Raw genomic sequence first — 12,356 nt, 5'->3', positions numbered from 1 at the left:
GAGGGACACACACCCCTCCCCCCGCCAGTGCACAAATTTTTGTGCACCGGGCCTATAGTATGCCTAATAAAAGCCTAATATGCTAAGTGTCCAGTCATCCGTTCAACCAATCAAAGTATAATATGCTAATGATATACTAAGGCCGCACAACCCCTTGCTACTACGTGCACTGACCACTAGGAGGCAGACGCTCCAAACATTAGATTAGCTTGCTACTTGGGGTCTGGCTGATCGGGACTGAGCTAGATGGGCTGGACATGCCCTGGAGCCCTCCTGCGGTTCCTCCCAAGCTGGCCAACCTCCTGTGTCCCTTCCTGGCCCTGATTGTGCACCAGTGGGGTCCCTCTGCCTAGTGTGTGCCCTCTTGCAATCCAGGACCCCTTGGGGGATGTCAGAGAGCCGGTTTCAGCCTATCCCGCAGGCCAGGCTGAGGGACCCCACTGGTGCACGAATTTGTGCACCGGCCTTCTACTTTTAAAATAAAGATATGTCATGTGATACATTAGAGAATTTTAAATCAAATAATTGAAGATAAGGTATTGCCATAACTTAAAAAATGGTGGGAATTGGTAGTGGAGTGAAGAGAGTCTTACCTCTTCAGCTGGATTATAGGTTCCACATAGCACCCACCACTGTGGTTAGAAAAAGTAAGCCGTTTAAAGTTAGTTAAGATTCATTTATTAAGTATCCCTGTTTCCTCGTGTATTTGAAATGCAATGTGTAATCTTTTTTATTATTATTATATTTTATTGATTTTTTACAGAGAGGAAGGGAGAAGGAGAGAGAGTTAGAAACATCGATGAGAGAGAAACATCGATCAGCTGCCTCCTGCACACCCCCTACTGGGGATGTGCCCGCAACCAAGGTACATGCCCTTGACCGGAATCAAACCTGGGACCCTTCAGACCGCAGGCCTACGCTCTATCCACTGAGCCAAACCGGTTAGGGCGAAATGTGTAATCTTAAAAAAAAATTTTTTTTCATTATATCTTGCTGAATTTCTTGGTCCTTCAAAAAATTGGCTGCTTTCTCTCCAAACAAGATTTTTTTAAGTGTTTTATAACCCTAAATTTCTGTTTAATATATATACCGAGGATGACTTTTAAACTTTTTTTAAAAAAGAAAATACTTACAGTGACTATAAATAGGCAACATAACCATGAAGGGTGAGGGGAAATGCTCAGGATATAAAACTTGCCCTAAGTATAATTATTATATGACTGTATAAATTAAGGAGTTGTATACTAAATTATCTTTAGATATAAGCTTTCTATTAATGTCAGCAGATAAATTCTGACAAGTCTACCATGTAGTGAGGAGACTGCAAAACATAAGGCATGGTCCCACCCTTGATATGAATGCAGCTTGCAATATAGATATAAACACACAAGTTAAACAATAAAAATGTTTCACATCATTTAGTAAAGAATAAAAAAATGACAAAATCGAGAATGTGATTAATTACCACATTGTACAATGATTGTTGGGAAAATAATATTTTCAGAGAAAAGATAGGATTAGAAGAATGATTTGAATAGCAGAAATGAAATGAGGAGGATGGTAGCTCAAGTAGATGTGGGAGCCAAGAACAAAATAGAAACTATATTTGAAAGAAATGACATGATTTTTTAATGGAACAGAGAACTGCTGTGGTAAAAATAAGAATTTAGGATATCAGAAGTATTTTTGGAGAGGACTTTGGAACTTTATATTTTAAATTGAGGAGCCAGCACCATATATGTTTGGAGCATAAGAGAGATAGATTCAAAGGAATATCTGGTATTTTAACCTCTTAGAAACACATGCAGCCCTAGCTGGTTTGGCTCAGTGAGTAGAGCGGACTGAAAGGTCCTGGGTTCAATTCTGGACAAGGGCACATGCCCAGGTTGCAGGCTGGATCCCCAGTAGGGGCATGCAGGAGGCAGCCAGCCGATCAGTGATTCTCTCTCATCATTAATGTTTCTTTCTCTCCCTCTCCCTTCCTCTCTGAAATCCATAAAAATATATTACTAAGAAAAGAAACATGTAGTATTAGGTTAAAACAGTGTTTTTTGACCTTTTTCATCTCATGACACATCTAAACGAATCACAAAAATTCTGCAGCCCACCTGACAATTTTTTTAAAAGGATAATTCTGATTCATTCACACTGGACAGTATTGTTGTGTTGGCTGTTGTCATTTTTTTTATTTGACAATCTAAGGGAAAAGAGGTTGGTACCCCTGACTAAATAGTCAGATATTGCATGTTTTCAAAGCTCCATGGCACATCGGTTGGAAATCTCTGGGTTCAAGAGATGCTGGGTGTTAAGTAGTTGTGAAATAATTGCAGAAATCAGATGATAAGTATAAATTCATTATTAGTAGGTAGATATATGGATTAAAGAATTCCCTCTTTAGTATAATAATTAACTTGCAGCCCAGATTTTTATTTTGGGAAACAATGCTTTATTCTTTCAGAAAATCATGACCTTAGAAAAATGTTGACCCATAATCACAAGTAGCAGAAATGTACTAAAAATACAAAAGAAACAAAAAATGAAGAAATTATAGATGTTTAATTAAAATTTTAGCTCTTGAGCTATGATAGCAGTGAATTAGGCACAGATGTGCTCCATAAATGCTTCTCAACAAAGTTAGATCTGTGCCATGTGGAAGATATTGCCAGGAAGTACAGTGTGTCAGGAACCAGTAGTTAATGTGCAGAATAGGAAAGACTAAAGTGTGGTAGAAATTCAAAGGGGATGACAGTTGGGGATCTATTATAAAATTAAGTTTTTAAAAATAACTTGAAAAAGAGAATGCTAGTCAGAGTGAATCAAAAATTCATCTAGATTCCTAAAATGTCTATATCAGAGAGAGAATTGTTCTGCTGTAAATGCCTATACGGAGTACCATTAGAAATAAAGTTCATTAATTTTTCTTATATTAAAAAGAAACTTTTGGTTAATAAATATTTCAAAAAGCTGAGTTGAATATAAGTAACAAGTGAAATCATTAAAATATACTCAGAAAGTTCACTATTATTTCCCCAACTTTAAAAATCAAAATCTATAGAAGAGAGTCTATGGAGGAATTCTTAATCAAGAAGTTCATGATTCCCTGCCAAATTTTTGCAAATATATTTATGTGTGTATATACATATTCTTTAATGATGATTATGTCTGGGGTTTTCATCAGTTCCTCAAAGGAGTCTGTGACTCTGAAAGAATAATTGCCTATAGGCCCAGAAAAAGTAAAACTACATTTTGGCTATAAGTTGTTCTTATATTAGTTAGGCAGAGCTCTGAGATCACCCTCCTTTTCTTCTAAAATGCTAGTTTGTGTTTTATGACTAGAATATAAATTCAATGAGATCTGGGACTTCATTTGATTTATTTATTATGATTTTAGTTCCAACACCTACAGCAGTGCCTGACCAAATAGTGAGAACTCAATAAATACTTGTTAAATAAGAAATAATTTTATTTATTCATTTCTAGTAGTAGTTTGCTAAGCCTACCCTTAAGTCACATATTTAAAAAAATAATTCAAGTTTGCTAATCGGTGTGAAAGTGTATTTTCAGAACATTTTTCATGCAAAAATGTTAGTTCTTCCCTCAAAGAAGACTTATAATGCTTTTGAATTAGTAGACCACTGATTGAGTAGCCATATAAGTTGATGATTTTCCGAGGGTAAAGTGGGAACTTGTATTTACCCAACTCCTACTATTGTGTCAAGCCATAGACATGCATATATGTATATCTATATAATAAAAGCCTAATGACTGTTACGGTGGAACGACCAGAACAACCGGTCACTGTGATGTGCACTAACCACCAGGGGGCAGAAGCTCAACGCATGAGCTGTCCCTGGTGGTCAGTGCACTCCCACAGTGGGGAGCGCCTCTCAGCCAGAAGCTGAGCTCACAGCTGGCGAGCGCAGCGGTGGGTCCCGCCTCCGCGGCATTGCTAAGGAGCAGCGAGCCAAGCAGTAAGGAGCAAGGGGTCCTGGACTGCAAGAGGTCGCAGGCCAGGCTGAACACCCCCCCCCCCATCCCTCCAATGCATGAATTTCGTGCACCAGGCCTCTAGTATACATATAAAATCATAGGTAATCTCCTCAACATCCTTCTTATATAGATAAGACTAAGAATTAGATGAAGTAGCTTGCCGAGGTTGCAAAGCTAAGTAAATCATGCAGCCAGATTTTAATCTAAGTCAGAGTAACTCCAAAAACTGTTCTCTTTACACCTTTCATGCTGCCTATCTAAGCTATTTTGATATTTGTCTGTATAACTCTGTGTATCATCCAAGAAAATAATTTCCCATTCTTTTGTGAATCTCATGTTTACTAGTCTTAAGATACTCTGTTTTTGATGAGGAATAATTTATAAAGTTGTTGAAAGTAAGCAGTCCAGCCTGGTTTTTTAATCCATTATTTTTCATTTAAATATACATTTTTATTTTTCCTAATCCGAAAACTTTTTAAGGCATTTGGATTTTTGAGAAAGGAAGAAATGACAGGACAAAAGCCCAATAAATCTCCATATTCTGTTTTCTCATTAAGTTTTATATATAATCTTTTTTTATTTAATTTTAAATAGGTCAGTTACAATAAAGATAGTTGCTTGTTGCATTTTTACATCACAGTTTTAGGACTTTGTGAATACTACTTGTTTGTTTTTTTTTAATATATTTTATTGATTTTTTTTACAGAGAGGAAAGGAGAGGGATAGAGAGTTAGAAACATCAATGAGAGAGAAACATCAATCAGCTGCCTTCTGCACACCCCCCACTGGGGATGTGCCCACAACCAAGGTACATGCCCTTGACCGGAATCGAACCAGGGACCCTTGAGTCTGCAGGCGGACACTCTATCCACTGAGTCAAACCGGTTAGGCTGTTTTTGTTTTTTTTAATTGATATTTACAGGGAGGTAGGGAGAAAGAGAGAGAAGCTTTGATATGAAAGAGAAACAACTATCAGTTGCCTCCCAAATGCTCCCTTTTGGTATATGGATGATGCTCCAACCAACAGTCACCCTGGCCAGGATGTGAATACTAGTGTTTTATAAATTGTTTCTTGTTTACATTTTCACTGATGAAAGCATTTTATGGTTCCCAACATAGGACACCCTCCCCCCACCCCCACAGGGAGGCAATTTGATTTTTAAGGGGGGCAATCAAGAATGAGTTATTAACAGTGAATTTTTTGCATTTCTTATGGTTCTAGGAGCCTTACATACAATATATAAATATATATTGTAATATATTTATGCATTCAGTTCTCTATTATATGTTTTGAAACTTTATTTGCTATTTTTTCATATCACTTCATATCATTTTTTTTTTAAACAATTTCTTAGGGATTTCTTCCTTGGTGCTTCAGCTGTCCTTTAGTTCTTTTATTTTTCTCTTTCATGGATGCTATGTTCTTTGGAAGCTTGTTTAGACCAAGTTAATGGCTTTTTAGGCTTCCTCCGCGTGAACAGAAGTTCACTTTTTGAATATTAAGAATTATATGTCTCGGGGGAGGCATCAGGATTTTAGAGATGCTTAGGTGGGGCATGGCCAAAAAAAGGTTGGGAACCACTGGAGTAGACCAAATGTATTTGAAAATGCACTAACTATAAATAAATAAGGGAGGGAGGAGGGAGGGAAAATGCACTAATTTTATATTCACTGTGTTTTGAGATACGATTTGACATCATTTCTTAGCTGTGTGGTCTTGACCATTTAAGTGACTCTTTCAAATTATTTCAAATTAATTAAATTATACATGATCCTTATAAATAACATCTAATTTATCAGATTCTTCATTTGGTCATTGTATTTCATGAAGTCATATTTGAGAATCTTTAGTTCTAAAATTTATTTTTAGCTGGCAAGCAGGGCATAGGACTCCACAAAAAAACTCCATAATATATAGTAGTATTGTTTACTTTTTCGCCATTGTTTTAGCTAATCATTTGAAGAATTTTGCTTATGGCAACTGCATTTTTTTAATGCAATTAATAGCTAGTGAAATTTTATTTTTAAAATGTGCTTAGATTCCCGTCTCCCTCCCTTTTTTGCTCTATGAGGTATATAGATTCCTATGTCTTACTTGGTGTAAGACAGTATTTTCATAATGAGAGATTTTATTTTTAAGCTGTGTTAGTCTAGATAACAGGTAAAACCTTACAAAAACTGAGAGAAAAGTTCTAAATTCCAATCTCCATAATTGCCTTAAATTGATTTTGAAGAATAATTTTAATATTTCATTTAATGTGATTTTCTTGGTTCTCTCATTTTGTAATCTTTGTAATACTTTATAGACTTGAAATGAAATGATTTGTGATCTAGTTTTACAGTCATTTTAACCAGTATTTATTTAGTGTTTATGCAAAACCTATTATTTACCATAATGTATTCAATAAACATTCAGAGGGACATTGATGTTATTTGCACCTGAACACAAAACTGAGCTCTGTTGCTTACTAGTATTGTCACCCTGACAAATAGCTTAAATCTGTCTGAGCCTTAGTTTCTTCAGTTAGTGTTGAAATGCCTATTACTTAGGGTACCTGTGAGGATTAAATGAGATTATGCATTTATAGTTCTTAGCACAAACAATTTTCCTTCTGTAGGTGGTAGTGAGGATGCAGGAAGTAATATGAAATTATATTTAATTCATTGAGTTTACAGTCTAATGGAGAGACTTGTAAACAGTTGCAAGGTGAATTAATTGCTGTAATAGATGTGTATACATGATGTGCTATGTATGTATGTATGTATGTATGAATTCAGGTAAAGAAAGTGCAGGTAAATAATAGGTTCCTGCCCTGGCCGAGTGGCTCAGTTGGTTAGAGCATCATCCAGTACACCAGGATCACAGGTTCGATTCCCTGTCAGGCACAGCCCAGGTTGTATGTCCATTCCGTCCCCAGTTAAGGTGCGTACAGTGGCAACCGATCGATATTTCTCTCTCACATCAATGTTTCTCTCTCTCTGTCTCTCCTTCTCCCTTCCTTTCTCCTTAGAATCAATGAAAAATATATCCTTGGGTGAGGATTTAAAAAATAATAATAGGTTCCTTTTCTGATATTAATGAAACTCCATGAGAGGGTTATGTAATAGTATTTTGAAGACTCGAATGAAATGACTAAGGAAAGGGTTTCACCCATATATCATCTATCTAATATGATATGGAAATGTAATTTGCTGTAAGATAAAAATGACTTTTAAATGTAGTCAGTAGCTCAAGTTCTTTTCAATTCAGTTGCTCTATGATACCAACCATTATAAACCCGTCCCTACTTAATTTACAGGTTTGGTTTTAGTGTGGTTTTTAAAAAGCAAATCCTTCCCTCCCCCCCCACTACTACTACTACAGCAATTCACAGAATTATATATCACCCCAACCCACTGAACCTGGATATAATGGGGTGGAACTTTGGTATCTGTACGATTTTAAAAGCTCCAGAGGTGATTCTTATGTGAATACCAGGGTTGATACTCACTTTCGCTATGTGTAAGTCAACTGCCCAATTGAAGATTTTGTTTCAATGTCCTAGAAGTGTGTGTGTGTTTTTTTTTTAAAAAAAGGGGAGTTTTTGCTTTGAGGTTTTCGGGAGATGGGGGTGGGGGATTGCCCTTCATTAGAAGTTCTTTGTAATTTACCACTAAGTAGAAAATTGCCTTTTGGCAGACCTGACTAAAGACTGATAAAGTTTATGATTAGTAAGCAGTTATCATGGTTCCATCTTAACTTTTCCTGAATAGATTCAAAAGGGAAACTTTATTTAGGAAACATGTTTATTTAGTACAGAAGAAAAGGTAAATATGAAAAATATTAACAGAGAACACATTTTATGTTCTCACCACACAATAAATTTTGCAAATAAAATTATTTTGACAGTTAATATGCTTGATATAAAAAATTGGAGAATTTAAAGAAAACAAGCATCTGTAACTTCATTACCCATTATCATTATTTATATAGGGGTGGGCAAAAGTAGCTTTGAATTCAACCACCTCAGGTGGATTTTCAGAGACTATAAGAATGTGTAAATAGTGAAGGCCAGCAATTTGAGCACTTACAAGATAAGTGCACTGTGCCATTCTTTTGAGTTAATAAAGCTATTGTAATAATCAGAACTTCATAACCTTCATGTCTTTTTCCATACAAACAACTGCAAACCTACTTTTGCCCATTCCTGTATATTGTTGTATTTCTTTTCCACCCAGGCAGTTTGTATATGATATTCTAAAATAACAGAAACACAATCATATACACACATAAAACATATGCTATACAGAGTTATCATCTCTTGCTTTTTGCCACATGGCACTTTTTATAAAAAGTGTTTAGGTACTCTCATTTTTCTTATAAGCATTGTGTTTTATTGTGTGCTTATTAGTATATTTTTGTCATAGAATTATAGAGTCTTAGTCTCCAAAGATGTTTAAGAATTTGTGCCAGGTCATCTATATTATTAACTATTTTTGTATTTTATTTTTCCAACATTTTATGATGAAAACTTCCAAACCTATAGAAAAGTTGAAATGAGCATGATGAATACCTTCTACCTAGATTCAACAATAGTTAACATTTTACCGTATTTGCTTTATCTCCTTGTGTGTGTGTGTGTGTGTGTGTGTGTGTGTGTTTGTACACTACCTTTTTTTTTTTTAATCCTCACTGAGGATATGTTTATTGATTTGAGAGAGAGAGAGACAGAGAGTGAAAAACATTGATGTGAGAGAAAAACATCGTTGGGTCCTGGATGCACCCAACCGAGGATTGAACCTATAACCTAAGTATGTGCCCTGACCAGGAACTGAACCCACAACCTTTTGGTGTATGGGATGATGCTCCAACCAACTGAGCCACCTGGCCAGGGCTACTGGTTGTTTTTGTTTGTTTGTGTGGTTTTTTTTTTAACTAAACCTTTGACAGCAAATTGCAGGCATCATAATATGTTACCTCTATTTTGGCATGTACCTCTTAAGAATGTGGACATTTTGCCCTGGCCAGTGTGGCTTAGTTCATTGGGTGTCATCCCATGTTCCAAAAGGTTGCTGGTTCGATTCCCAGTCAGGGCACACACCTGGGTTTTGGGCTTGATCCCTAGTAGGGGCATGCAGGATGCAGCCAATGAATGATTCTCATCATTGATGTTTCCATCTCTCTCTCCCTTCCTCTTTCTCTAAAATCAATTTTTAAAATCTTAAAAAAAAAAAAAAAAGCCGAAACTGGTTTGGCTCAGTGGATAGAGCGTTGGCCTGTGGACTGAAAGGTCCCGGGTTCGATTCCAGTCAAGGGCATGTACCTTGGTTGCGGGCACATCCCCAGTGGGAGATGTGCAGGAGGCAGCTGATCGATGTTTCTAACTCTCTATCTCTCTCCCTTTCTCTCTGCAAAAAATCAATAAAATATATTTAAAGAAATAAAAAATTTAAAAAAAAGAATGACATTTTTCTACATGAGCATAATCTTATACTAAGAAAATTAGTAATAAATTTTATATCAAGTCCCAGTTGTCCCTAGAATGACTATCATAGTTATTATTTTGAACCATAGTCTAATCAGGTTATTAAGTTATCATTCAAGCATGTTAACCCTTTGCGGTCCAATGTTGTTTTTGGAATTCTAACAGTCTGGTCCAAATTAATTGATGGGATTGAATGTTGAACTTTTTATTTAATGTTCTTAATTGCTCGACGTTGGACCTGCTCCTAGCGCCTGGTCTGTCGAGTCAGCCTCGAGGTTGGACCAAAAAGGGTTAAGCAAGTTTTTAATCAAGACCATACTTTTCCCCCCTTGACACTAAATAAGAATCTGAGCCAGCTTTTTATAGGATGTCCTACATTCAGAATAATGATTGTTTCCTTGTGTTGTCCTTTAACTTGATTCTCTATTCTCTGTTTCCTGTAAAATAGTAATTAGTTTTATTAGATTTATTTTAAATATTTTTGGCAAGAACACAGGACATGGCCCTGTATTCCCTAATTCATCACATCAGGTGGCATATAATGTAAGATTGTTTGGCATTTACTCTTTCAGCTTAACTTTAATTAGCTTGGATGTTAGAGCTTGTTCCGCCAACAAGAATCAGTAGCTGCTATTGTAGAAAGCTGTAGGTTTCCCCAAATTTAATAAAATATAAAAGGATAAGGAGTTAGCTATTCATACCTTATTGTAATGTTTAAAATGATTAGTCTATTTTTACAAATGTTTTATTAAATTCTTTAAAGACAAAAATGCAACTAAAATTTTTATCCATGAAAATTTTAATATTTCTCCAAAATTCGATTTCCTTTTATAAAGTTTAACATTTTTTATCTCCTCTCCTACCTGTCATTTAGCAGAAATCACAGAGAAACTAATGTTCTAATGCCTGCTTTTCTGTCCATTCCTATTGCTTTACACACTAATTTCCCTTTTATACTAAATCATTATAGCCAATTGTGTTTTTAAGTAAGTCACTTTCAGGAAATGCTTGTGTTGCTGTTGAATTCTAATAGTGCAGAGTAAACTTCAGGTTAAACTTCAAATTATAATGTGATATGAGACATAAATTAGTTAATAAATTAGTTAATGGTAATTTTCTAAAAATAACTTGAGATATTTCTATTATAAATTTTTATTATTTGACATAAGTAAGACTTGATACTTACTTAATGAAATGTTCTCGTGCTTACAATATATTACTCATGGCAGAAAAATGAGTGTTTTGCTGTGATGTGTTATGAAATACATGTGATATCCTAGTTTGTCTACTGACACTGGGGTCTTGAATCTTAAAAAAAGGCCTCCGATGATGCAGAGGAGAGTGGATCACAGGGAAAATTGGTGGAAGCTCTCAGGCAAATGAGAATTAATCATAGGGGAAACTACCGACAACTTCTGGAGGAGATGCTGTCTAGTTACAGGCTAGCTAAAGTAGAGGGAGAAGAAAGCCCTGCTGAACCAGCTGCTGCAGCTACTTCCTCGAACAGTGATGCTGGAAACCCAGTGACAATGCAGGAAAGCCATACTGAATCAGGAAGTGACCTTGCTGACTTAGACAGCTGTAATGAAGATGCAGGGACAAACTTGGGTGATGAAAAAGTATGACTTTAATTTGTGGGGATATTTTTGTGATCTTTGATTTGATGGTTTTTACTTAGGAAGTACAATGTGTGCATTTATATAACGATTTTGTTATTTGAATCTTGGTAAACTAGTTTTATTAATATTCATATAGCCTTGTTTTTTAAGAAGGCCTTTGCATACACCTTTATCAGATAGGTTAAAATTGGCTGTTTATATACTTTGAATTTAATAAAATTGTTATTTCATATTGTATGCCAGAAATGAGGCTACCAGTTATTAAAATCAATAAATTCATACTAGATGAATTTAAAGGTTACTGATTAGCAAGATTACATTATGTTGTGGAAAAACTTGTTAATGTAGAATTTTACTGCCTCACAGTATTTTACATATTAGTATACTCATAGTAATAAATTTGTAATAAATTTGTGTTTTCTTTAGTAATTTTAGTTCTTCAAAGAATGGCAGATGCTGGCCTGTAATTTTTTTTTTTTTCAAGGATGATAATGTGTGTTTTTTGACTTGTTTATATTTTTACATTTCTGTAGTTTTATTTTTAGATGTTCTAAGCTATTGAATATGTGGTTAATTTTCCTTTCTCTGTATTCTTTATGAAAAATAATGTTTGAAAAATCTGTGTATTATAAGTATAGAATTGATTTGTATATTCTGTATAGCCTAACTACACACATACATCAAAATATATGTCAATCAAGTGTTCAGAATGAAATTATAAGTGTTTAAGTCCAAATAAAGCATGTGATATGGAATAATCTATGCATGTTGTACTTTTTTTTAATTTTTATTTTACAACAGGTTTGGTATATTGGAAAAATACCCATTAGAAATTCATTTGTATTTATATAAAATTGAGAAAGCTATTGGTTTGGCTTTTTCATTAACTAAAAGGAAAATATTTTTGAGAAGTCTTGCCTAAAGAAAATCTAGTCTGTTTCTTATTCCCTTTTTATGGTACACAATATTAATCTTAGGGCAGAATGGATACACATAGACATGTCAGAAAATTGCCATGATGAAGATTGCAAGACTGTCGACTTTGCTATAAGTCTTCATCAGATATTATTAATTGCAAGAATTACAGGGTATTTTAAATAGTGGCAGATATATGAGTTTTGTTTTTGTTAAAATTGATTTTTAAATACAGATAACTATTAGTCACGTGGGAAACTATTTCTTAAAACAATTATTTTGTGAATGTAGATAATTAACTTCATGTTTATATTTATCATGTGTCTAAAGTTGGTTAAGGTATCATAAGTTGAAATTTTGGAATCAT

General features: G+C 34.9%; 2 protein-coding genes across 8 annotated transcripts in view; both read left to right on the top strand.

Annotated features, from left to right (window-relative positions):
- The window catches only part of SLC3A1 (solute carrier family 3 member 1), a 69,807-nt gene that overhangs the window by 2,303 nt on the left and 55,148 nt on the right, over nucleotides 1-12,356 (top strand). The gene's annotated exons all lie outside the window — the stretch shown is intronic.
- Nucleotides 1-12,356, top strand: part of PPM1B (protein phosphatase, Mg2+/Mn2+ dependent 1B) — a 69,520-nt gene that overhangs the window by 44,991 nt on the left and 12,173 nt on the right. For 2 of the 7 annotated variants that reach the window (XM_023747266.1, XM_023747267.1), the window contains one exon: nucleotides 10,775-11,074. The exons of 4 other annotated variants lie outside the window; for them this stretch is intronic. In XM_023747266.1, coding sequence (XP_023603034.1) covers nucleotides 10,775-11,074 — 300 coding nt within the window. Of the gene's footprint in view, nucleotides 1-10,774; nucleotides 11,837-12,356 lie in introns of those variants that run through there. One more of the 7 variants, XM_006083404.3, reaches the window with a different exon arrangement.

Source organism: Myotis lucifugus, unplaced genomic scaffold, assembly GCF_000147115.1.
Source record: "Myotis lucifugus unplaced genomic scaffold, Myoluc2.0 scaffold_6, whole genome shotgun sequence".
Lineage (NCBI taxonomy): Eukaryota > Metazoa > Chordata > Mammalia > Chiroptera > Vespertilionidae > Myotis > Myotis lucifugus.
This window is presented reverse-complemented; position numbering and strand designations above follow the sequence as displayed.